The sequence below is a fragment of the Haemaphysalis longicornis genome, unplaced genomic scaffold, assembly GCF_048455015.1.
Source record: "Haemaphysalis longicornis isolate Haplotype H1 unplaced genomic scaffold, Haemaphysalis longicornis Haplotype H1 scaffold_7, whole genome shotgun sequence".
In the NCBI taxonomy this organism is placed as follows: Eukaryota; Metazoa; Arthropoda; class Arachnida; order Ixodida; family Ixodidae; genus Haemaphysalis; species Haemaphysalis longicornis.
The window spans coordinates 193955521-193982342 of NW_027526422.1; the positions used below are offsets into that span (position 1 = coordinate 193955521).

A 26822-nucleotide genomic window follows, 5' to 3' on the forward strand; every position below is an offset into this window, starting at 1 on the left:
CCTTCCCAGGTTCTACGTTAGTGAAGATGGCCCGGGAGAACTTTTTTCCATCTTCAAAAATCGGTAATCAGAGCCTTTTCCGTTAGACAAAATGGTGAAAAGGGAGGAAAACTGGCATGGTCTGGAAGCGTTCTTTGGCTCTGGCTTAGTCGAGTCCATAGATCTAGTGCAGTGCATAAATGCAAGTGGTTGGTTGTGATAACTAATTAGTAGTAGAGAACTAATTAGAACAATTCTGAATGTGAGTAAATGTGAGTGGAGTAGGAGTACAGATGCGTATGAGTACAGATTTGAGTAAGAGTACAAGTGAGTACGGATGAGTTGAGTACAAGTGAGTACAAATTGAGTGAGTACGAGTGGGTACGGATTGACTACGAGTACAAGTGAGTACAGAAGAATTCAGCACTCATGAGTACAGATTGAGTAGGAGTACTTGTGAGGACTAATGAGGTTGAGTACACGAGTGCAATTGCAAATGCGTATGTGATGAGCGAGTACGAGTGATTATGAGTACAGACGAGCTTTTCGAGTCCGAGTTTGAGCGAGCGCAGCGTGAAGGGAAAAAATTGTGTTTGAGTTTGAGTGAGGCCTTTCTGTTTTGCCGACAAATGCTCCATGGGAAAGAGGTCACTCGCACAAAGCGTGTCAGTAAGCAGACAGCCACTCTCAAGTGAAGCATAAGCCTTTAATTCATTATTCACAGTGCCGCTTTGATGCGTATATATACATATATAGTATATTCGTCGTATATAATATAATTCATGGTCGTAATGTAACACGGTATAGAGTAAACACGCTAGCAAGAGAAAAAAAAAAACGACAAAAAAGAAAGAAATCGGCTTTGCCCAAGAAAACGAATCTCCGCAATGACAATCACAGTGTATACAAAGGTAAAAACCCCCGCAGACAAACACGTGGGTACGTTCTTCGAGGCAAGAGGCAATTTCCTAGGCGTGTCAGCGAGACACACTGCACCAAACAGTAGCGCTGGTTGCAAAGATGATGACTATCAGCTTTGATCGTCGTCATGAATGGCCGCTACACCCTCTTCCCCTCTTCCCACCTCGAGTGACGTGCGTTTGGCCTAACCTAGCACGACCTAACGCTACTGGTGTGCTTGTTTGTGAGCAATGCAGCAACAACACTGCCACAACTTTGCAGGATCCCTGCATTCCGCTGGAATCGTGGATGTAACAGAACAGGCAGATAGGTGTCGCAGACACTGACTCGGTACAGCTCACAGCCCCTTAGCTTTGGTGCAAAGAGACTACCACAAAGTGTTGACAAAAGAGAAAAGCACAATGCGCGGTGTTCGTGCGACCGCACTGTGCAACACGCATTATGACGATTGATTGAGCAGCAAAAGCAAGAACACCACACGTGCCCCACAACGACAGAATAGCTGTGCACATAATTTAAAAAATGCATTCGCTTGTGCAGCACTAGCAAATTTCGTGAAAAAAAAAGGGAGTGATAGTCGTCGAGCAAAGCACGTAGCACTTGCGTGACACCTCGCCGATGCCCCCGTCAGCGGAGAATAAGGTACAGTAGCCTAGACAGCCTCCGAGCACTGCAGAACACGCCAACTTTGCTAAATTGACTCAAAGTCTTCACCGGCTTCTACATAAAATGGCAAGTACAGAGCAACAAGTCACAGTTTGAGACTTTTGGTTCTGAAGAACATGTTTCATCAGCTAGCTTTTAATTTCCAATGTGGCGTCAAAACAAGTTTCCATCGACAAATTTGCTGCTTAACTGCAACTTCCAAGTTTTTTGCATGACAATCCACGGGATGAAACTTAACACCAACAGCTGCTGCTATACGCTATCGAATTGTTTCAGCACTCCGCTATATTAGGCACCCAACAGCAGTGTGTCTCAAAACCAAACACCCGAGACACACAGGAAAAGAAAAAGTTATAACTGCACACCGCACACGTTCCCCAATGATACCGAAACATACACGGTGAAGTGAGCATGGCAGGCGTGGCATTACGCTTTGTACAGTTTCAGTCTACAAACGCATCACTGACCACGCGGAGAGATTCCGAGACGACCTCTCAATGTGATGCAACTTTCGGGTAAATTATTTCCCACAAGACCTCACTCAATCTTGCAAGCCCAGGCCTCAGTGTCTCAGCAATGCAATTACACCAATTTCCGCTGCATCCATTACGGTTCATTTAATGCAGGCTAGTGAAACACAAGTGCCAACGGTTACCCACAATCACGAAAATTTTCCTTCAGCTCTCACTAAGCCGAGCACATAAGCGCTGAGAAACAAAATGTGCACCTTTCTCGCGCTCATCAGCATGCCAAAATTTGTAGAGTTACTGCCCAAGGTTCTGCCCTATGGCTTAACTGCTGCAGGGCTGTTTATTTTTCCTTTCTATTGTTGCGATGTACAACGCAATTGGCGATTATCAGTGCCTGCTGATGCTGTAAAGAATTTCAAAAACAAGAGACTAATAAGCGATAGATTACAATTGAGTCATCTTCACTTTGTTTCCCAGAGAATTGACGAAACCACCCCCTCTTCACCAGTCCACCTACACAGGTTTGTATAACTACGCCCTACTTCTTGCAGCCAGTTCTACTAATACAACTACTCTACAGGGGCGGATGGCTGGCCACAACAGCCCTGGCAGTTGTAGTACTACTGTTGTCATTATTATTATTATTACTATCGTCATCATTGTGACACATCTACCAACTGTGCGGAGACAATAAAACCACCACAATTGGGCCGGTCACTGCCTAGTATTACTACAGTGCCTGAAAAGTTCAGCCTGAAAACAAGCATGAAAAAAGAACAAATGAGACACAGGGTTGGTTAACGGAGAAACAGCACCAAAAAGAAAAAAAAAGTCACGTACTGGACACTTGTACATAACCAGCTGGACAAAGTGGGGCACTGTACATCTTTGGGAGTGATTTTTCGGGTTAATATTAAATTTCGGTTGCAACGCATTCTGGTAGAGAGCTCGAGATCAATCTAGGCCAGGTGTAGTGTTCCTCAAGGTGCACCACTTGCCCCGTGCTTTTTCTACTTCGTCTTCCGTCAGCAGCTGCCACAACTGAGATTCAAACTGGCATGCACGCGTAGCAGCTGAACGCGACAGCCAAAAATCCAAAGTACAAAGTGGTCAGTGAACGTTTAACGATGTTCGCTTTGGTGAAAGCTCAAATACTCAGGCAATGCACGCATTATCAATGGCAACCTAGCACTCAGGTGCGTTTCGTGAACAGCATGCCACATATTGTGGCAAGCCAGATGCAACAAACGTTGAAAAACGGTACAATCTCGCAACTGGCTCAAGCAGAATTAGGTTTGTTCCTGCCAAGTGTTAGGTAATTTCCGCCCATTTTTTCAGTTCTACTTTTTTTTAATCCGTAAATTATACTCCTCAAGCTGCAAGAGCACAGTACCAGGCAAATCAAAACCACCATGCGAAGAAGAGGTCAGGCTGAAACAAGCACTGCAGCGAAAAATAGCACTCTGTGGTTTACAATTAGAAAGGTCAAACTGTAAAGTTTGTTGGTGGGTTAAGCTAGTACGTCCCAAACAGTTTTTTCCAGCCACCGTTAAAATTGCTGTGCAAAGCAAGATCCGCATCACAGCCATCTCAAATAACCTGTTCAAAACGTGTGAAGTTGCTGTCACGTAATCCTGTTTTCAAATTGCAGGAAACGCCCGAAAAACTACGCTTGTTGCGTTTGCGCACTCGTATAGACTCAACACTAACGCAACTGTATGCCAAAGTGCTTGCCCTGCATCGCAAAACATAGCATTTCTTCGAACTGTGCAATAGCTTGCATTCTACTGGGCAACGCAGTGAGGCTGTTTATGTCCCCCCACAAGACATTAACAGCAGGTAACCCATCAAAACACTGCTGCATTGTGCACAAAGGCAGAGCGAGAATGCACACTGTTCAAATGGAAATGGAACTTGACAACAGCTGGCAAGTGACAGATGTGCACAGCTTGCAGTGTTTCTTTTATTAGTGCAAGAATCTGCCATGTCTGCACATCACTTTGCTGCCCCAAACAAAGAATCTCTTCTAATTGCTGGAACTTCTGGTTGCACCATTCTCCGATGGCATGGTGCTTCACCGCAGCCACAAACAAAGTGAAGCAGCATCACCACAAATAATCATTTGGGTTTATTGCTAACCATAACCAAGAATGTCGCCTTGGGGATTTGTGCCACGGCAGTCACCAACAAAATGCTCCCAACACAAAAAGAATCACGACTGCTTGTCCCAGTGCGATGTACTGCCTCACAAAGAAGATCCGTTAAGGTTGTACTTGCGGTGTGCAAGAGCAAAAATAAATCTGAAGCAACGTAACACTGCTGCCATATTCAACACAACCCCGCCCCACTCCCCTATAAAAAGAAAAGATGAAAATAACGCTATATTACGAAGACTCCCATCCGCAAGGTACTGAAGACTAGCATGTTATCACAGAGTCACTTTCCCATGCAACTCCCTCTTCGCCACAGGCAAAAAAACAGCACAAAAAAAAAGGAAAACAATAAATGTGCGTTTGTTTGCTCAGTGAGCAAAGTTTCAAGTACCGAACAAACAAGCGCAGAGCCTACACCGACTTCATGTCTCGCGTTTGCTCTATTACACATCCTAGCCAGTACAGAGCCACGGTCACACCACAGTAGCAACCCAAAACAAACTTGGCGTAGGACCTAGAGGGATGATGCTAGGTGGCTCTTAGCACTGCAGTCAGCCACAAACCTTCATTTTCCTTTGTGATTTATGTCAGGCCACAGACTAATTTGTACAGAGAAGACGTGGCTGGAGTTTGGAAGGGGGGTTAGCGTTTAACTGAACGAATGAGAGAAACCAAATGACCATAAAGTTGAGACATGTCTCATGTTCAACTTCTTTCATCAATGGTTAGCTTAGCGCCAACAATGCACGTAAGATATGCCTGTCACTAGTTGAATACTAAGCACACCATGGTTAAGCAACCACAGGGAACCAAGAAAACACTGACTTTTTCTGAATTCCATGCAGCGCTAGCACGCCTTTCATTGTCATTTTTCGCAAAAATAATTTGAATAAATGACATAGCACTCACTTTGCTACACCTCTTTGAGGCAGCACTCGACGGCTGCAACCCGTAGGACTGTTCAGAGAACTCCGTGTGACCAATGCACTATAACCGGGAATAGCCCACTGCAAGCATCATCAGCTCTCTACTTGCTAGGATATCCCCCGTTTCACATTTCCTAACAGTCTAAAGCGCACCTCATCTTGTAGACTCAAGGCGCACTGTATTGCCTTATTGCAGTTGCATATTTGTCTGTATTGTATCGGTAGTTATTCCAGGATTTGCCTGTGACCTATTTCAAGGACCTTCAGATTCAGATCTAGCTTGTTACCATGTTTCAGAATGACTTGTGCGCCAGAAATATTGTCAAGAATATTTCGTAACCTGCTCTTAATATGGGTGAAATTTACCTATGGCAGAGCAAATAACTTAGCTATAACCATGAAGCTATATACACAAGAAGAAAGCACTCGGCAAAAACATCCTCCCCCTTTCTTTTTTTTTCCCCATTCCATTCTAGTATCTCCAAAGTGGTCAAACGCAAAGCGCTTATAAAACGCATCAAGCAAACCACACTTGTAACCACGAAATGAAAGCGCTGCCATTTTGTTTTTAAAAGGTAGAGTACAAAAAAGGAAGGCAAGCAACAAAAAGATCGACACGTAAATACTCGTGCTGAAAAGCAGTCGTTTTTTTTCTGCCTCCATGAAAAAATGTGCGTCACACAGCTCTTACAGTAAAGCTTTTATGATCTCCCACTCCAGATGGATAATGCGGTATAATTAATACGAAACGGAGTTTCCCTACCCCCAAGCTTGGCGAAACAATAGAATAAAACAGCGACCAACACCTCCTCCCCCCCCCCCCCCCTTCCCAATACTTTCCTCGCACTACACAGGTCCCAATAAACCTCTTCTGTCAACCACACACTACTAAGATACCAATAACGATTTCAAACAATCTTGCATGTAGCCAAGTGACTTGGTCACATTTTGCCCATTGGTCAGCAATTACTATCAGTAATTATTACCAACGTAACCGTGGTCAGAAATTATAATCAACATAACTATGAGATTCACTGCACATCTGATGCATCATGCCTGCAGCAAACTCGGGCGAGTACTGCAGCAGCAGTACTGCAGCAGCAAACTCGGGCGAGTAGACAAAAGCGGTATTTCACGAGTCTTTTGCAGGGCACAGATTGACGCCCACATTGCAATGCATATTCTTCCTATTGCTATGCACGGTGAATGCTTGAGAAGAGCCCTCAAAAAATATCCACAAATACCTGTGAAAAAGCAGCAGCCCAAGCATAATAAAAAGGAGACGTTGCTTTCAGGGCTTCTTTCTGAGCCCGCCTGAAGCTGCACTTGTCTGCGGCGCCATCAAAATGTGGGCCAATGTTGGAGCTCACACAGACAGGCACAATTGCTCAAGTTACCACCAGATGTCGAGACATGTAGAAACTACGTTATTCCCCCCCGCCGACGAAAGATAGACATTTTGTTTTCAACTGCCCAGCCCTCCTTTCGAATGCACTTGCTATCGAAACCGAAATAGACAGAAGAAAATACTCAGAGTTGTCCAGCAATTGAAAACCGACAGTCGAATGGATGCTGAAATAGTGGCAGCAGCGCGCAAAGAATGCACTGTCCCAGAGAAGAGGGTGGGACAAGTGGAACGGCGGCGGGCCCTTTCCCCTCGACCCTTTGATGTGCAGCAGGTGTGGTCTTTGCGAGGAGCCCAGGAAGCAGCGAGGAGGTGTCGGGAGGTGGGTCGTCATCGTCGTCTTGTAATCCTCAGCGGCCGCTACACGTGGTGCAGGCCTCCGTTGTAGGCGTAGTCCGCCTTGTTGTGCATGATGAGCTTGTCGTCGACAAAGTAGAAGCTGTCCGACCTCGTCTCGAACGGGTGCGCAATCATCTCGTCACCTGCACATGCAACACCCCATGAGTTTCTCACAAGTCCTGCTGAGGTCTCTTTTGGGTGTGCAGGTTGTAACGATACCATGGACACATTTACAGCGGCTTCACCAGTATGCACACTGAAAAGCTCCTGCCCAACACTAAGGCATTCAAGCACTCTACTGCTTCCATCATACACTGCCCTAGCAGCATGGCTTTGAAGAGATCTGCTACACCGTCTCAGGTCACATGTTCAAGGCCTCCCCCCCCCCCATGCACCACTGTTTTCAGGCATTTTCTGGAACAATTCTGTCGTGATGCTTCCTGGACGTTTGTTTTGGGACCCACCAGGTTTTCACAATGTGCACACTACATGGCTTAGGTTAGTGATGAGTAGAGGCCGGAGGCATTAAACAAGCCCCTTTTAGGCGCCAAAAATAGGGAGGCAAAACAACATTTTATGCCTCCAACGTCGTAATTAAAGGCACCAGAAATTTTTACATAAACGCAAAAAATTTCAAACAAAGACGTGCGGAAACCTGCATCTACGACAGGAAAACAAAAAGAAATTGGCACAGCTCGCACTACTGGTGAAAGGCCGGAGAAACAGCAGAGCTGGCGGGCCCTCTCCCTTCGTCGGAAACCTGGCTGTTGCACTTCACGTGGATTCCCGAATTTCCCCCTGAAAGTTCTCTGTGGCTGGCAGGTCGGAATCGTTTTGTCCCCAGCCCTTCACATCCCTCCCAAAGTGGACCGCGTTAGCGCGCACTGGAACCAGTGGCAATCGGCTTCGCAAAGTCAGCGTCTGTGCTCCCCACTTGACGTGCGAACGCACGTGAATCGGTGAGGAGAAGACCACGCAAGAATCACGCCACCAACGCTGGGCAGAGTGTTCTCGAAGGTCGAGCTGGCCGACACCAGGCACTCTTCACGGGGGGTGCACACTCTCACATGCGCTGGGTATTTTTTCTTGGTATCTTTTTTTTGATAACGTTGGATGGTGGAACCAAAAGCTTTGACAGACGTGCTGTTAAAAATTGTATCGTTTGCGATGGCCCACAGTTGAACATAGCCGTTCAATTGCCCCATAACACTGCTCAACTAATGGAGAACCACTGGTTCAATTTAACAAGCGCAAAGCTCACGTTCACATTCGACAGCCACTGCTGCTTTCTTCAGCACCACATATAGTAAAGCAGGCCTCAAAAGAACACTTGAGAGCTGGGAATAGCAATTAAAAAAGGACTACTTTATGCGTAAGGCAGGCGCCTTACGCAGTTTAATTACAACACAACGAAACTGACAAAAGTAATACACGTAAGAAAGACGACGAGTTATCTCGAAGTTAACATGCTCTTACATCAAGACTGTTTGGTACAACTCTAGCAATTTTATTATATGCAATGATATTATCCAAATCCCAACACTGCCAAATACCCCTCCACACATTTGAAGAGCATTTTCCAAATGGTGTTTAGCAGCCGAGCCGATTTTTTTATGGAAAAGCGTGTTTTCGAGCCCAATGGCTGTGTGCATTTTAAGGCATAAGGAAATGAAGCTGTGCAGGGATGTTTCCCCATTGGCTCTTTAATATTTAAGAATGATAAACTAAAAAAAGGCATGTTCGATGCTCGAACGTTGCGTCGAAACTACAGTTGGATTTGAGTATGCTTCTAGAAACGAGCATGCGACTGCTCATGTTTGAAGAAATCTGTTTGGCTCTAGAGCACGCGAAACAGAGCCTAAAAATCACCGTGAAAATTGTGGACACAATAGCAAACTACCACATCTCTAGATTTTTGGATTTAAAGCTGCTCCACTTGTCACTGAGACTGAGCGCCTCATACCACGCTGGTAGTAGTTGTTTCCCAACAGCTGGTTGAACTGGAAAACTAGGTTGAACCCTATAGAGTTCAGAACTGTCAATTCTTCCCGGTAGCATGTGTAACAATCTCATATTGCACTCGAAAAGAAAACTTAAGACTAAATAGTGTTTATCTAGGCGCCGATTTTGAGAAATAGGCACAAATTCCAAAATATGCATTTACAAGCACCACAAAGACACCATAGGAGCCCTTTTTAAGCTCTAAATCATGCTCATACATCGAGGTGGGGCGGTAAGAGCGCAAGGAACAAAATAGGCATTTGCCTAAAATCCGATCACTAGTGCCTGCCTAAATCATTTGCCTAACTGATTTAGGCAGGCACTAAATCATTTGCCTAAATCATTTGCCGATCATTTGCCTAAAATCCGATCACCTGCACTTGTCAAAATCGAAGAATTTAACTAAGCCTTCCGTTCAGCACATGCAGAGTTTGCAGCTCAAGTGCTGCTTCTGTGTCTTCACACAATGAATCATTTTGCCAGTAGTCTCACACACTGGCTAGTCTTCCACTCGCATCCCATTCTTGCACCATGTCACGTCCGCTCCTACAGAAGCGGGGATGAGAGCGAAAGACTGACTTCACGTTGATGTAGCCCATACGCAAAGAGACAGACAACTTTGGACAGACGACTTATTGGACAGACGACTTTGTACTGACGCCAGTGATGTCACAATCAGCCTGTGCGTACCCAGTGCTTGGCAGAAACAGAGGTAAGCAAAAACACTACGCAGTTGCCAATTAAACAAGTTGCGTAAAAGGATGACGGAGTCGAGAGCAACTGGGTGTCCTCTGCACTGGGTGTCTCATTTCACTTTTGTTCTCGCTTGTTTCCTTAGTGCTTACAAATTCTGTTTGAAGTAAGGCTGACAGTGTCACTTTGTTTCACTCACTTTAACGAAAGAATACCAGCCAATTAAAGCTGAACAACTGGGGTTTAACCAAGAGATCACACACTTCGTCCCTCTCTCAGCTTAAATTTGAAGGCCAACCACTCCTTGTTAATTAGAAATAAATAATTAAATGGACAGACAACCGCTTTTGTGGAATACATGCTCTCTCTGCCAAACGAAAGGGCATCCTTTGAAACACTTTGAAGCGAAACAATTTCCTTGATAAAGCCCTAGAACACTTGAGAGCAGAATTTTTTGATGTACCAGCCTTAAAACGAATGCCGGCAACTACAACACTCAGTATTGCAGCAGCACACTTTTAACTGTATACAAGAAGAAAAGAGGTGCTTAAAAACTTGTCCCCAGCAAAAAATATATATATATAATAAAGTGCTGTCTTTTCCATTCTTTGATGTGGTTTTTGAATCCCACATTGAAACCGATGAAGTTGTCTAGACACGTATCGGAGTGTCACGTTTAGACACGACACGGCACCCCCCTTTCAGACTTCAGAAAGATTGGCGCAAAATTAAAATTACTCCCGCCTGTTTGTTCATACTATCCTTGAGGTTCCTTTTACATACCCCAGTATATAAAACGCTGGCCTTCATATGAGCAAGAGGACATGAACTCTGCAAAAATTGGTTGTCTGTCCCTTCAAAGCTGGCATCCCTCTCTTCCGCTGACTGCGCTTGTACACAAAATGAAACATTTAAGGGAAATCAAAACTGGACAAAAGTCCACTGCCTATGCTGGGGATTGATATTTTTATAAATTTTAAGCAAAAGTTTCCATATACATTTGGTTGACATTCACATGTTCCTCCCTGCTGCCTCGGTGTTTGTTCCAGATCAATGCATGTCCCACAAACCCTACCAATCCCGCACTTCACAATACCCGTCCTCACTCCTTCGGCACTTTCTGTGTCAATACGCAACTGCATGTTGCTGCGAGTGATGAATTTATATTCACAACACACTTATCTACCGACATAGGCCAACTTGCCTTGCCACTTTAACCCTTTGAGGGTCGAATTGTTTTGAAAAAAACTTTCCCTGGTGGTCAAATTAGTTTATTGCGGATTTGGAATGTACAAAATGTCTAAAGTCAGGATGAAATGGTAAAAAATTATCAGGAACAGTATTTTGGGGTCAGCATCACTTAGAACTGAAAAATGTTCAATAGTATTTCAGAGTGTGGTATTCCTTGAAACACGCGTCTACGCACAGTTCCTTATCGCAGTCTGCACGCATAAAGCGCATGTCCAAAAATGAGCTGTCTTCTTCCGAAGAAAGACTGTCTTCCGATTCAGACTAGGTGAAAGGAGCAAACTCAGAGTCAGAAGAGTCATCGCGGTCAGTGTCATCAGAGCGGGCAGTTCGCTGGGCCATATCGCCACTTTGCCGTGCATCTGAAGAACTCGGAGGCAACCCAGTAAACGAGAAGAGCGAGAATAACTCATGCATGCCGGTAATAAACAAGCCGATAGCAGCGCCAATATAGATAGAAATCAACTTCCGCCGCCCCCGCAACGGAGTCTCCGATTAGGTTACTTAAGTTCCAAGCAAGGAGGGCAAGAATACCTAGTGAGCGCGGGTAATAAACAAGATAAGAGCAGCGCCAATATAGATCGAAATCATCTTCCGCCGCCCCTGATAGCGAGCGCCGATCAAGTTTCGCACGCCTCCGATGCGATCACGTGGCAAAACTGAAACCACGAAACGCGTTGACACGTACAGACGCCGTAACGCGCCGAAACCAGAGAGTTCTGTTTTTCACCGCAAGAAGGTAGCACAATCAAATTTCAAACACTTCTTGTAAGTCCCAGGAGGTGGCAGCACCTCCCAGGGAGCATGCATCGTTAATATGGCGCGAAATTTCAAACGGATGCTCGAAATCGTACCCGTACGGCAAAGACCTTGCGGGACGCAAAACCGCCGCAGTACATGTACGGCAAAAACCCTCAAAGGGTTAATGTAGGGTTGCCACCTTTCTTGGAAATGAAACCTGTCCCTTCGGGGGAGGGGGGGGAGTATATCGAATGGGGAATTTGTGCTGAACAAAATACGCCATGTTTTTCCAATGTAGTGCCATTTATTCTAGCGTTTTCCTAGAGATAAATCAACTTAACGTTGTACGGAAACTTATTGAGGTTTTGGTTATTGCTCTGAGTCTGCTGCATTGAGAAGTAACTGCACATACTCAGTTGAATAAAACGTCTTCTTTGCATCTGAATCCACCCAACGAACGTTAAAAAGTAAGCACTGCATATGTTATTCATATATAAATGCACTCTCAATACTATGCAATACAACGGACGACAAAAGGTATAGTTCTATAAGCTCGCCTTCTCCTATCTGCGCTAACTTGAATGTACATATTTAGAATTTGACAGCAGCTCCGGTGAGTCACTCGTTTTCTGTCGATACCTCAGTGGTGGCATTTCGTTGTGTTGTTTCCCCCATGGTCCGCTCACTCTCAGGAAGCGCGCTCGCCCACATATTTTCTCTGTTCGCATGTCTTTGCACAGCTTGTCAACAGATATTTTCAGTCGTAGTTGATGGTGCTTATAGAACGCCCAAAAGACATAACCACGGCACAGTGGCCAAAAAAACGGCCAATGACATCTGGTTTTAGGTATGGACTGGCAACCAGCCCGGTGTCTAAAAAAAAAAATGTCGGGCCAGTCAAAAACCGGGCAGGTGGCAACCCTACTTTAGTGTGCCTTTAAAAATTGTGGCCAACTTTACAATACCAGCCAATCTACCCAATTTGAAAAGAACTAAATTTTTAAGCTGTAACCTCGCCCATTTGCTGGGTGAGGCCCACCAACGGCAAGAACAGAGAGAGAGAGAGAGAGAGAGAGAGAAGCAGAGGAACTTACAGAGCTCCTGCGAGAGGGTGGGGAACTCGTAGATGTGCTCGCAGGTGTTCTTGCTGTTGGGGATGCAGAAGCCGAACTCAAAGTCAAACGTCTTGAGCAGCACATCCCGGAAGAAGTGCCGCTCGATCATGCGGAACTTGTTCACCGGCTTGCCACCCACCGTGAACTCCACCCTGGGTGCAGCAGTGGGAAGGGAAGAATATCTTTTTAATTAAGAAGCGAGGTGTAATAGCAGCACAAACACCGCTCAATCTGGTTTGGAATCAATTTTTATTAATGTGTAGGCATTATCAGGTGACTCCACCCACAAGTCTACCCATCTGTTTGTGAAGCACCACACAGTAAACACGCGACAACATGTGACAAAATAAAAGGCAATTTAATCAACAATCTGTCCTCCGCCTGTCTGTCCACAATGCATGACACGATAAACGCATGACACAGAACAATGTGGTCACATAATAAGGGACCCTTTAATTGGAAATCCCTCCGACACAATAAATGCCTGAAACGTGACAACGCCCGGTGTAATAAAATTCCTTTTAATCAGAAATCTATCTTGTGCCCATCAGATCTTATTGCATGGCACAATGCACCCCATAGGTATACCTGGGCAATTTGGGCCACATGTTGAACTCTGACGCATCATGACACTCCAAAGGCCCTCCTCCACAATTATCAGTCCTGCACTCTTTGCAGACTGCTAGAGACAAAATCGGTCATGTTTTTTTTTTCTTTTAGGAGGTCTTGAGGCCATTTTTGTTATTTTTTAACATGTGTGCTTGAGATTTGCATATTTAAATGTATTTTAACATCCTGCGCACGAAGATGCAGTCAGTTTTCAAAGCCTTGAGGTGTAAGTTCAGAGCTGTGCAACAAGGTAAGCCATTCCATTTCGGGCAATTTTTCTATTATCTCTTTATGAAATACTCGAATACCTTTTAACCCTTTATGCTCGAGAAGGACCAGGGAGTGCAACTGTACCACAGCAGTAATCTTAGCATTGTTTCTGCAATTGCTGTAACTTATTTTAAATGCCAGGTCACCAATTACCAATGTTTTCATGAAACTGCATAAAAAAATTTTGCTAGCAAAAAAAATTCTATATTACTGTGGTTTTATCACACTGTTCAGTTAAAAAGCTTTCGAATGCAACAAAAATTATACAAATCTCAGCAGTACACTCCATGATACTGTACACAACAGTTAACTGTGTAGGAAAAAACTTGGTTCTGAGAAAACAAGGCATGAAGTTTGGAAACATAGGCGAAAATGGTCATTTCAAAGGGCGACAGTCTTGTAAATACCGATGGTGCAGCTATAATATTTTGTAGGTACATTCCTTCGGACCTGTCGACGGCAAATAAAATTACATAGAAAACTGATTTTTTTGGCAAATTTTCGGCCAAGACCAGTGTCCCCATTTAAGGGGGGACGCGGGGATCAGATTTCGAAAAGTGACCAAAAAATCGTTTTTTCGGAACCCACATTTTCGGATTGCACGTTTTATATTCTATGCGTTCACAAAGTTTCCCCGCCGCAAACGATCGCGAAGTGCCAAAGAAAAATATTTATATCAACTGAGGTGGCAAAATATTTCCTCAAAATGACGAAAACACGGCGATTTTCGCAGCGCTGTATCTCCGGAACGACGCTACCGGGCGCCGCCATCTTGGTCGCGTTAGATCGGCCGACTCTTTAACTTTCGTTTTCCGGTCGCTCCTTTTGTCATCGCTCGCTCACAAACGCACGAACGGGCAGAAAGAGAAAGATAGTGAAACGAAGCAACCGATAGATCGTAACACGCGATTGGCTGTCCGGCCGCGTTTTTAGATACGGCCCTCCTGATTGGGCGCCGCCATGCCAGCAAAAACATGGCCGCCACGCTGCTGCGCATTTTACGCGCACTGCGCTCCCAATGTTTTCAAGGTTTCCCGGTCGACTCGGTAGCAGTTTACTCGTTTTATCTGTTGCGGTACTGAACAGTGACATTACTGTTATCGCGGCGATAATGTTGAGATCGTGCGCCAGATAGGGAAGTGCGCGGCTCGAAAGACGCATCGAAAACGTGCCCGCGACATCGGCGTGGTCTGTCATTGAGTGGGAAGCGCGGTGCGTGCGCCTACAATTGCGGTTCGTGAAGCGAACTTTTGGACGCATTGTGAGCATTGCGATGTTATAAAACGCTGAGTTATTGCTGTGTTACACAGCGTGCTCGCGAGCTCCGGGAAAGGAATGACCGGCTCGCCAGAAGTTGCGGCGCGCGCTGCATTGGCGCGACGTGTTCGGGCAGCGGCCGATAGTGGGCTCGGTTGCTATTGCACGCGAGTAATAATAATTGATGTACGCGAAGTGAAATTTAATGGGAAAAGCTAAGTGACCAACCATATCAAGGTTACCTAAATTACGATCGTGGGGAACGTGCGCGTAGGGGATTGTAGGGCGAAGGGGGGGGGGGGGGGGGGGGGTGCAATGAACCGTCACCTAGCTTATTTGAGAAACTTTTGCCGTGGCTCTAAACTAGTTCTTACAACGAAGTCTGGGATTACAAAATAATATTTTCAGTGTTAAATAAATTAGAAAAGACGCCGTAAGGGTGCAGCGTTCACAATTCGATATTTTTGTTGGGTTTTCTATTTTCGCAATGCTTGCAATTCTGTCGTCTATTTTGCAATGATTGATTCTCCTGAAGGTGGAGAGCATGGTATGCTAATAATAATCAATGTTGTAATTGTGTAAAAAAACTATACTCTGCTTTCGATAGCTCATCTTATGCTTGTGATGCCCAGATATAACTTTTTGACACCAAACAGCTCCATGTACTAAGCTGTAGCTTTGGCAATGTTATGATGCCCAGAAATCTGCTGAAAGTCTGCTAGAATATTAATATAAAACGAAACCATGCCTTAATCTTCATTTTGGAGACAGCTATGCATTAAGCATACATCAAGTAAAGTATAGGTACCCTAGTAGCCCATAGTGAACTTTGTAGTACACTAGGTGTAAAACTGGTGCTTCTGCCATCTGAAGGCCTGTACATGAAAACCTTCAATTGGCCAGGAAGGCCTCCCAGATTCACCAATTCAAAGGGCAAAGGTCTTTGAGGTTGTCCCCAAGCAAGGACAGCAAGGACTATGCTGCTGGTGCAGTTTGAAAAATCGTGAAGTCTTCATAAACTTCAAGAGCCGTTTTCTCAAAAGTGCGTTTTACGAGTTCTTCGTTGCTCGTGGAAAGGATAGCATGACAACCACTAGGCGGATTTTGACACTGTTTGTTTTATTTCAATCCTTGAAGAGTTCTGCAGGGTATGACATTCTCGGATTTTCATTTTAGGGCCTAGATATTTTTTTCAGTGACATTTACGGCCAAGTCAGCTGTATACTACTGGGTACAGGTGAAAATAATGTTTTCTGTAAAAAAAATGAAGGGTGTAAAAAAAATTCGAAGAATGTCATACCCTGTAGTGTTCTTTTGACTACAATTCAAAAGTATTCTGAACTTCCTACCATATGTCAATACCTTGCTAGGCTTTCCACGAGCGGGCAACATGTACATCTCTGTAACACAAAAACTACTGAAGGTATCATTCTTAAATTTCAAAATTCACCATTTGGAGTGTTTTCCAATGCGCCTACCAAATTTCATTACTCTATGTCAAAAAATAAAAAAGTTTGCTCCGATCCCCACCTCCCCCCTTAAGTGTGAAAGTACTAAACACCGTTAAAAAATACAATATTGGTGTTGTCTGTAGCAGTGAAACAGCACTAAAATTCGCATTGGCTCGGATGCATCATCTAGCTAAATTGCTGGCAGAACAGTGGGAGAAGAAGCAAGTGTGTGCGCTGGCCCAACCCAGAGGCGCAGCAGTCACCAATGTGCACGGCGGATGCACTTCTGCTCCATGCCAGCATCCACCATGCCATCATATCTCCAGGCATTCAACTGGACACGTCAATATGTATTTCCACAGTACCAATTGGTCCACGCACAGGAACTTTTAGACATACGTAAACACTGAGGCAACCCCAGTGGTGCCGCGTAGAAAAATAAAAGGCCAGAGCCCACTCACGTTGCGCCCACCGTCTTGAGCTTGAGGAACTGGGGCGTGAACTGGTAGCGGACAAAACGCCCGGCGTTGGGGTCCTGGAACTCAATCTCCCCATCATGCTGCTGCTGCTGCTGCTGTTGCTCTGTGCTGTCATCCGGATCTGCAAGGGCATGCCCCGTACATAGTGTAAGATAAGCGTACACCGCTCAGTGAGGGACCTGTTACCCTGTTCTTTCCATCTACCCATTTATACATGCACTGCGGCTACAACCGCATTGCCTTTTCTTCAAACCCTAGCACTAAGAGTGAGCTTCGGTTTTTTTTTATTACTGGTAATATGTTGCTGCAATACCTCTTCCTGAGATGGACCAGTAACACCACTAGATGTAAACAAGACCTGCACTCTCACCAGTTGTAACCGGAGGCGGTGGCTTGGCAATTTCGAACAGCACCATGCCGCTCTCCATGTCTCGAATCTTGAAGCGCGTGAAGTCAATGTCGTACACGTTGGCGTCAGGTGAACACAGGTAGCCTGGGGGAAGACAGGAACAAAAGAAATGCGCAGAGGTCAAACTGCAGTTCTGCTGCACGTTTCGAATCTGAAGGGCTTCAAATACTGGGTGCATAAGTGCATTTCTTTCCCCTCCCTCTGCTATCCCTGTGGACTACATGCAAAGGAAGGAACAGGGAGAATCCGCACCTTTTTTTTACCCCTTTACAAGCTAAAGTAACACAAAAATGGCAGCATCTCCACTCCGTGGATGATGGCGAGGGTGCAGAGTATGAGGACTCGAAATGACATCCAAGTTGCGCCCCGAGTGACATCTGATTTGCCGTGAGTTGCACCTAGATTATTCTCTAAATGAAACAGCAACTCACGGCTCAAATCGAATTTCGCATGATTTTCGCTCGATGGTGGTGTGTGCACGGATGGACGCGGACGGACATTGGGAGGTCCTAAGGTACTCCGCACCGTTGCAGGCGACGGAGTAAGCCATTTGACTCTCGGGTACGGTCGTACCCGAGAGTCAAACTCACGGTCATAGCCCAATGGGCAAGACGACTGACACTAACTCTGCCTGGTCTACCAGACACAGGCTCAAATACTGCCGGTGCCTGTGTGATTTTTCGTGATTGTAAATGCTATGCGCACGGACGCGGACAGACATTGTGCGGTTCCAAGGTACTCTGCACTGACAATATTTCATCGATCAGTCAGATAAAGTTGCCCTTAATGACCCAACCTGCGTTGCACCCCCGAGTTCTAAGCTTAAAAGCTTTGCTTCAGGGCTTGGGCCCTCGAGGGACACAAGGCTTTTGAGAGAGGACTACCGATTAACTTCGACCAAAACTCAAAAACATGTCAGGCACACAATTGCTTTTTCAGTTCAGCCGAGGTGGTCATTGTCTCTATGGCTTTCATTCTCTAAGACCACCCCAATACGGTGACTAGAATATTAACACAATCTTTTTTTCCCCACAAAAGTACAAAAAATGGCCAGTTGCAAGAATTATGCACAGAAGTATCTTCGCTTCTTCTCGCATTTCTTTCTTCGCTGTCGTTTTGTCACCTTTCGGTGCAAATTACTTTCACGGGATTTTTTACTACTGCACTGTCTTCCCGTTTCATACTTTGCTTTTGCTTTGTCACCTGATGGCGTGAATTCCTCCACAAGCAGACCGGCACACGCCACAGCTTCTCTAGAATCAGGGTTCTGCTCGGCTGGTGCGCACCTGTTCAACTCACACCATCACATTCAAATGTGAAGTGGCAGACACTGTTCCACAACTTTTACGTTTCCGATTTTAGTTTTGTGGAGTGGACAGTAGCCCCTCAACGCTCCTGATTGCTGGCCAATCCCGCAAGTGGGTATGTGCTACAAAGAAAGGGACGACGACGACGACTTTTGTTCATCGCTGCCAATGTGTGGAAATGGCAAGGTTGTAGCGAGCTTGGCTCATACTCTGGAGGCCTGTATTCAAATCCCCAGCAAACTCAGATGTCTTTTTTTAATTTACTCTTTATAGTGGTGGCCATAGCCTTGACCGGACGACAGTTTTCGCAGAATGGGGCACTTAGCTTTCGCCTTAAAAGGGCAACAAAAAAAGTTTAAACGACACAACTGGCACTCACGCTTAGCAGATTTATTCAGAAGGTGATGCAACTGACTGTTCTGCATGAACAAAGCATTAAAAATATGGAAAAAAAAAAAGGAAAACCAAATGCACACTGAACGTGAATCAACAAATTCTTTTTTAAATGGTGTCGTCGATGACAGTCATAGTGACAACCATTTTTTTTTCTTTCATTGGCTAAGGATTAGACTATGCTGTCCAGCTTAGATTCCCCCCTGCCAATGCAAAGAACACCATTCAAACTTATCGCAATGACATTTGCGGCTTGTCGAGACCCTTGTCCATTCAAGTAAAGTTCAGCAGCATTCGCAAGAACACATACAGGCCCACGTACAATATCAAAGGTGCAGGGAACAGCTATGAGCACAAGTCCCAGTATGCAAAGTTTTACCGCAAAACTATACACTGCTACTCCAATGGCTCAATCATGTCCAGCATTCATTCCGAAAAAATTCTTCACAGTGAAGCCAACCACCTTGTGAACACTCTATAGCCCTCAGTCTAATGTAGATACCCTGAAAAAAAAAAAATCATATTCCAATTGGCGTCTAGGACGACTCTCTAATTATGTCATGTTTCATTTACTTGTCATAATTAGTTCACAGAGAAATTGCAACTTATAAATGTTAGAAAATTCCCAGCTGTTCTCAACAACATCGGTTTCCATGGGAGGGGTGTGGGTACCGAAAACAACTGTAACTCTTGTCTTATCGAAACGATCCAGAAAAATATTGTGCGATGTCGGACTGCCCAAAGGACTTTATAATTATGATTAGTTTTACCTCAGCAGGGTTCACAGACAACTATCAGTTACAAATTTATTACAAACAACATGAACTTCCTACTTTCAGCCATCCCAGCAGCATCACAAGGACACCATGAAACTTAACGAACCTATGTTTGTCTGCCAGTCCTTTCAATTTTCATTACGCTAATTATACCTGAGAAGCCAGCTGAAAAACCACAAATTAGTAACAATTGTGTTTTGTTTCTTGCGATTGTATGAACTGTCCCCCAGACAATAGCTCCTTGTGCCACGAACTTGTTTAGCCAATTAGGTTAATTAGCTAAGTATGCTAATCAGAAATCAGGAACAATCGTGTTTTTGTGCTTTGCGTTGCGCACTCGTATGGCTTAACTGCCCAGCCAAGTGCACACCGTAAACTGGGGGAAATTTTTTTCCAATGTTCCTTCAAACTTCGAGAAATAATTTTCTTGGAACCTTGTTCAAACATCAATTTTGCGACATTTTTCATTTAAGCTACATTCCACACCACACTGCGCAAAGGGATGCTGAATTTTTAAAAGTGTTCGGAAATGAAGGGAACCAGAGGTTTAACATTTTTTATGCAAAGTTACAAATAAAATCATTTACTTATTACAGGGTAAAAACTGCGCAAATCCTCATTTTGATAAAAAGTTGACTGATTTGCTGACTATGTCGCCGTCATAACTGCTGGAGCATAAAACCTGTGGATGCTTTAGCAGTTGTGTGGATAGAGACATGGATTGACCCTACATAAATGCGAAACCAATAACTTGATGAAAAGAAAAAAAAATGTTTTGAATTCTTGAGAATAAAGACTTATTCAGCACCGCTTAATTCCCCCCCCCCCCCCATCAAGACTACAAAGCTTGCGAAACATATGCACTTAAAAATGGAAGGCTTCCAAGTTATATTGAAATGTGCTAATGACAGAAGGTTGTTAAAAATTATTTAACATTACAAAAAGCAAATAATCACAAAAATCACCATTTGAAAAAAGAAAATAACAGCAATAAGGTGCTTTAAGAAACCAGTTTGCAAATAAGCGGCGTAAAATGTGCTCTAACTTTGCTTGCCTTAAAGAATTCTTTTTTTTTTTTTGCAATTTAGTTTTGAACACCCTAGAAGTGTTCAGAGACCCAAATTTCATGTTTCCCCTAAATGAAAACACGCATTCATGTTACAACACAATTTGTTTTTACCATGTTCAGATGTGTCATTTTCAGAAGCAATATTTAAAGCTTCTGAACAACTGAATAACCTTTAATTTGACTCAGATAATGAAACCGAATGAATGCTATTTGAAATTATCAATACTTTTCGAATAGAAAAACAGGAACACAGAGAGCCGCAAATAAAGAACCGGCAGCTGTCAGAGCAAAGCAGCACACTTCAATACATGCCGTGCATGTATTATTGTGAACCCTGTGATCCCTGGTTTAGTTAACTAGAGGCAAAACCTTGTGCGTGCTCATTGTGCGGGGTTCTCTACCAAAAACAATCGTCCTCACCAGATAAGCTTCCACCACACTCTTGGCTTCAAATTACTTCTGAGCACTAGCACTTGCATTTTAATCTGTACCGTACCACATCTTCCACTTTTTCACTTCGTGTTTGCGTACTTTCTTGCACTATTGTGTGATTACTCTATAATCACGCAGGCTTTTTTTTTTTTTTTTGTACGGGACATAAAAAAGAAGAGTCAATGACTTTTGTTGACTGATGCAAACATCTGATACATTCTTCTGCATTACCAAAAAGAAAGAAGGGCAAGGAAGTCTCTGAGCCCGCTGGCACATGACATTTCAACAACCTGGCCGTTACACAAACCAGCCAAGTACGCAAATGAAAGCTGTGCCAGACACACGCAGACTTCACCCCGTCTCCCGTCGGGACACAAAGGCCATTGTTCCCCCCCAGCCTGTGGACATCACAGCCTGCAGCTGCCGATGCTGCCGCCTGGGAGCCCAGTTCAACGTCCCCCGAACCTTAGGGGCAGCAAGCGCCTTGCACAAGCGGCCTTGGAGGCAACACAACGCGTCCGTCGTCGCTCATTTGCGAAAGCTGGCTGGCACCATTGCGAGACAGATGTGACCACTTAGCGTTTGCGCGCAACAGAGAGCGCTACTCCCTCCCTTCCACCCGCATAAACAGATATGACGTACTAAGCAGTGCAGGCGCAAAAAGGCATTGTGCAAGGGAAAGTGGCCAGCCAGCAAGTGCATGGAGCGACGTAAAACTTGGAAGAAAATACCAAGGAAAAAAAATTCACAGCATATCCCAGGGGTGAAGCAGAATTTTTAAAAACAGTGACATCACCAGACGTTGTTACCAATCCACAGGAACTGTACAGTCACAGTACTTTCCCAGTGCTTTAGTGATGCAACTGTGCAAAAACAGAACTGGCTGGAATGAAAGGCACCCCTGACCAAATAGAAGCAACCACCTTCTGCCAAGAAACGTGTTCACGTACCAGAGAATTTCAACTTTTTTTTTTCAGGGAAATTTGATGCAACATGTAAATTCTACTTAGTGCTACAATGAAAAAAAAATTAAAGGCCTGCTTTGTAGTGCCCAACGGCACAGTAGGATGATGAGTCTCAAAGTTTTATTGCATGAATAAGGAAAAAAAATGCTCAGAAGCTGATTTTGCTTTACTAGTGCTTGATAACAAAAATGGTACACAGGCATGCACACCACCCCAAAGGTACCACAACAAACTTTGTCTGGCGCTGGATTATTTGCTTTAAGAAAAGATAAACGAGAACGAAAAACAGCTAAGTACTTCCTTGCAAGGATAATTTATTCTGGTGCGCAATTCCACGAAGTTCCACAACACAAATGGAACATTACGACCGATTAGCACCTTTATGGATTTTACCATTAGGGCTACATATCAGTCCCAAAACTAATATTTTCGTCAAATAAACTGCTCCAAATGTCATACTAGCAAAAACACAATTGCTATGTTTTCTGTGGCTTTATTCCACCAGAACTTTTTGAATGCAGTAAATTTACGCAAATATGACGAATACTACATCCCCAATGATATGGGCAAGTGCTGACGTTATAGAAAAAAGGTTTGCTTCAGAGAAAACGAAACCAGAAGTGCGGTAACATTGCTGAATATGGTCAGTTAGCGGACTTCAAGGTGTGATGGCCTTGTAAACACTGAACATACACCTACAATATTTTGAGGCGCACTGTTAGCGACTTGTAGAAAACTGGCATTTTGTTTGGTGAATCTTCAGTTCCTTCCCCATCACGGCAGAGTAGGCTACCAAGTTTGTACCCGAGTGAAGTAATTCTAAATAATTTACAACGAGCCTGTAATTGGTTAATAACTGACACGTTAAACAGCTGGTGCCCTCAGTTAATTTCCCAGCTGTACGAAATTACTTTGCAACCCGATCCCCTTATGAAGCAATGCCCTGCTTGCTAAGGCGACGAGAACTGTGTGCATTTCATTTCGAGCTAATGGGGCGTACACAAATGAGATCACCGAATAAGCCAGTTTCCTCCGCATTTCAAGGCTACGAGCCATGAATGCCACCCCACCAGGCCGTCGGCTGGCAGCGGGCCCACTCTCGGACGCACTAATGAATTCAGTGCATGCGGTAATGACTGGACCCGCCACGACCCTTCCCTAATGAGTGGAGAGAGAGAGAAGCCTCTGGTGACCTCGGCAGTGTGCTCCGCCCTGTGGCGGCCGTGCAATGATCAACGCAGCTCACGTTTCACACACACAGCGCAGGTCATTACCACCTGATGGCTCGAGGTTTGGACACGCGCTCCACACACCACCCCGTTATTCGGACTCCAGGAGCCACATCAATCCAGGTGGTACGTGGTTGCCAAAGTGATGTCACATTACCACGTTTATCAGTAAATTTGTGCCAACATCAGCGCTATTGAAGTGGAAGGAGGCGCAGAAAAAGACAATGACCTAGAGTAGAAAATCGACAGGCTGACACTCTCCTTGTCGATTTTTTTTTACTCTCTGTCGTCTTTTTCTGTGCCTTTTTCCACTATGATTTGAAACCAACTCGCCCAACTTTCCATCAAGTCCAACGCTATTACCTTTGCTAATGATGGAAACAGAACAGGCCTCTATAACAAGATTTCCTTTTCTTCACCACTCTTCTCTAAGTGTCCCCACCACAACCATGTATTCCCACGTTCGCCACAAGTACTTCCCAGGTCAGTGGAACGACTCGGCAATAGAAGCGCTGTTTACGCCAAAAAAGACATACATCAGTTTACAAACTGACTGCACCCGCTCTGGCGGGTTTCCAGCTCTTCGAGCACAGTCGTGAACGGTTCGAATTCCTTCGCGGCCTTGGCGACGTCAGGGGACGAGCGTGAGAACGGCTTGGGCGGGCCCGCCGAGGTAAAGAAAGTGCAGCAGTGCGTAGCGGTGCTATCAATGACACCTGGAGCAGGGGTGTTTCCTTGTGTTCTGCTTCTTTTCGGGCGGTCGCGTGTGCGGTGGCCCGCCTCAGATATCTAGGCCGTGACCCAGATATAAGGGGAGAAGGGAGGGAGGGGGTGAAGGTGCGCTCGCAGGCGCGCGTTCTTATCTCGGCCCGCTAGGTCGCCGGCAGCCGAACGCAAGGTTGCGGCCGCTTCTCGCCCATTGTTTTCCGCGGCCGCCGCTTACAGAGAGAGGAGACGAAAATAAACGCGTTCGGTCGCCGCCACGCGCGTGTCTGACTGCCGCGGTTATCAGGCACGGCGCTGCAGCCGACTGACAGCTGGGGAGACTGCTTAGCGTCAGGAAGTGTTTGTTTGCTTCGCACACGCAAGGCTAGCTGCACTGCTGCCTGCGGCATTGCACCTGATGGAAAGAAAGGCCTCAGGTCGAGCTCAAGCTGCTCTCGAGTGCAATAAAAATGGGCGAGGGAATAGGGACTTTCTGGGGGGCCAAACATCGGAGCATCAAGATGGGAAACAGTAGCCGTGTTTCATGACGCCCTGAAAGACGCGTCTGCGTGAGATACTTGGGAAAACACCGCGGGTAGCGTTGTACAGCTGAGAAAAAAAAAAAAAAGAAGCAGAAAAGTTAAAGCATTGTCTTTCAATAGCGCGGCGCACGTGACAGCACAGGGCAAATGCTCTGGAACACCTCTCGGCGCATTGGGACGTTGTATGACGTGCGGTGGGATACGTTTGGAAGCGAAGTGCACGGCCAAGGCAGTGACGCATTGAAGCGTGCGTGCAATGGCACGGCGCCGCTTCCGCTTGTAACACGAGCAGGAGTGAGAGGGGGAGACCTATTAGCGCGCCTCTGAAGATAAACAGGCGTCCGTTTCCGAAACACGTAAGCGCGCGCAGCTACTGTAGTAAAACGATATCCTCATCAGGGTACGACGGAAGACAACAACCCACACTTCCGTGTGGCAACGGCAATCATTTCCGCTGCAGTCAGCTAGGCAAACAGCGCGACAACATGACGTCGACCTTTGAGGGGTGCGGGTCGTCCGGCCTATCCTTTACTGCCGTTCCCCTCTCTGACCATATACAGCGGTGAAAATTGCCGTGACGCGCGGTACGCTTGCAAGATCGCCGAGATGTCGACACAACGTGAATCCACACAATGCGCGCGGTATTGCAGTGCTCTGACGAAACAGTCGACGCTCACTGCCGGCTCAGCACAGCAGCGTCCAAATCGTCCCTACGTGGAGGCCTTCGAACGCGCACCGTGATTCATTACAATTACGGCCAGATAATTAAAAGAAAAACAACACCTGCATGCAAACATTAGGTTTCGCCAACAACAACGAATCACACAAAAACACCCTTTCTCCTCGCTGTTCTCTAATAAACAACCGCTCTGGTTACTGTTATAAACCGCGTTAATCAAAGCTCCGCCAGCACGATGACGTTGACGAGCGCATCGGCCGCGCTACCGTTCCACGAAGTAGCAGCGCGAAAGGAACAGCGACCTTCGCGGCGGGGCGGTGTGCCCGACAAGCCGATAGCAGATCAATAATCCCAATAAAAGGCGCGGATCGGCCGCGCGGCCGACAGAGAAAGCGTACTACACGCGCTCTGCCATCGCCGCCACGCGATCCTTCGTGCCGACGGTAGCGCGGCGAACAGCTGAGCGCCGCAGGTAGCAGCCGTCGCAGCATTGCGCAAGGCTATTAGCGCGCGGATGGAGCAGCTCACCTTCGGTAATCTTCTGTAGTCTCAGCACGTCTTCAGGGGAAATGAACTCCTTCTTGGCCAATTCCTCCTCGGTGATGGGCTCCATGTCGGCCGGGTGGTCTTTGCGGGACTTGGCCTGGCGAAGGAATCCCCCGTTACGCTTCTTCGAGCTCGCCGGGTTGGACACATTTGAATTCTTCAGCGCACTCATCGCTGCGACGCCGAGTTCTCTGTTGCCCCTTTCACGAGAATCGGTTATTCCGAGCAGAACGCCGGCGTTCGACACCGACGGGAAGGTAGGGTTGAACGAAGGTCGGGGCGCCCTCGGGGTACACAGAATCGGAACCCTGTCAGCTAGCTACATCCTACACGAACGAGGGAAAATAAATCATTTCCGACGTCGGAGCCTTGCTGTGAAACAGACCGATTCTGTCATGGCGACCGCGTACTGCGCGCACAAAAACAGCAAAAACAAAAGTTGTTAATGATGATGATAGAGTAGGAAAGCGATGATAGCGGTGTCGTGCGGATGTTTTTTCGTTTCCGAAACCAAAACCTGCTGCGCGCAAGAAGTGTTAGGATGCGGCTGCTTTCTCTGTGAGATGCGATAAACAAACACTTTAGAGCAAATAAGATGAAAGCACCACAAACTTTCTATAATTTATATTTTATTAGAAATGAATATGATATAGATTAAGAAATCATTGCTCCTCCCTGCTTGCAGGGCTCGTTCAGTTGCAGACGAAAATACAAACCAAATGCAAACGAAACTAACTATAGTTTCGTTGGCATTGAATACACAAAATAATAAGGGTTCGAGGTACTTCTATAATCTATTAATAATTTATTAACGAAATTGAACCGACGTTTTAGTCGCATAGAGTCGTGCCGTAGGGAATTTAGTCGGAATTTAGTCGCATAGAGTCGTGCCGTAGAACCCAACCACGGAGAGGAGGTTGCATGTGGAAGAGTGGGAAGACGCAGTAAACAAGACGTGTGTGTTTGGTGGAGGGTGTGGGGAGCACTCCTTGTCAGCTAGTTCTTGTCCATCTGTTTCACTTAGTTGTGACGCCAATTCATCGTCAC

At 45.6% G+C, this 26822-nt stretch overlaps 1 protein-coding gene across 1 annotated transcript; it reads right to left on the reverse strand.

Moving 5' to 3' along the window:
- Nucleotides 1–671: 671 nt before the first annotated feature.
- On the reverse strand, nt 672–26194 carry Unc-119 (unc-119 lipid binding chaperone). The gene is made up of 5 exons (XM_077679476.1): nt 25758–26194; nt 17094–17216; nt 16706–16844; nt 12637–12809; nt 672–7002 (listed from the first exon to the last, which is right to left on the reverse strand). The coding sequence occupies exons 1-5, from the start codon at nt 25945–25947 to the stop codon at nt 6881–6883; spliced, it is 747 nt and encodes a 248-aa protein (XP_077535602.1). The 5' UTR covers nt 25948–26194; the 3' UTR covers nt 672–6880.
- Nucleotides 26195–26822: the final 628 nt, after the last annotated feature.

What these genes read in the sequence shown, in the direction of transcription:
- Unc-119 (XM_077679476.1), bottom strand. Translation starts at nt 25,947, where the DNA reads ATGAGTGCGCTGAAGAATTCAAATGTGTCCAACCCGGCGAGCTCGAAG. An exon ending in ACTACAGAAGATTACCGAAG is followed by an intron (nt 17,217 to 25,757) that starts GTGAGCTGCTCC and finishes GTCTTCCCCCAG; the next exon opens with GCTACCTGTGTTCACCTGAC. An exon ending in CACCCTCTCGCAGGAGCTCT is followed by an intron (nt 7,003 to 12,636) that starts GTAAGTTCCTCT and finishes TTGCATGTGCAG; the next exon opens with GTGACGAGATGATTGCGCAC.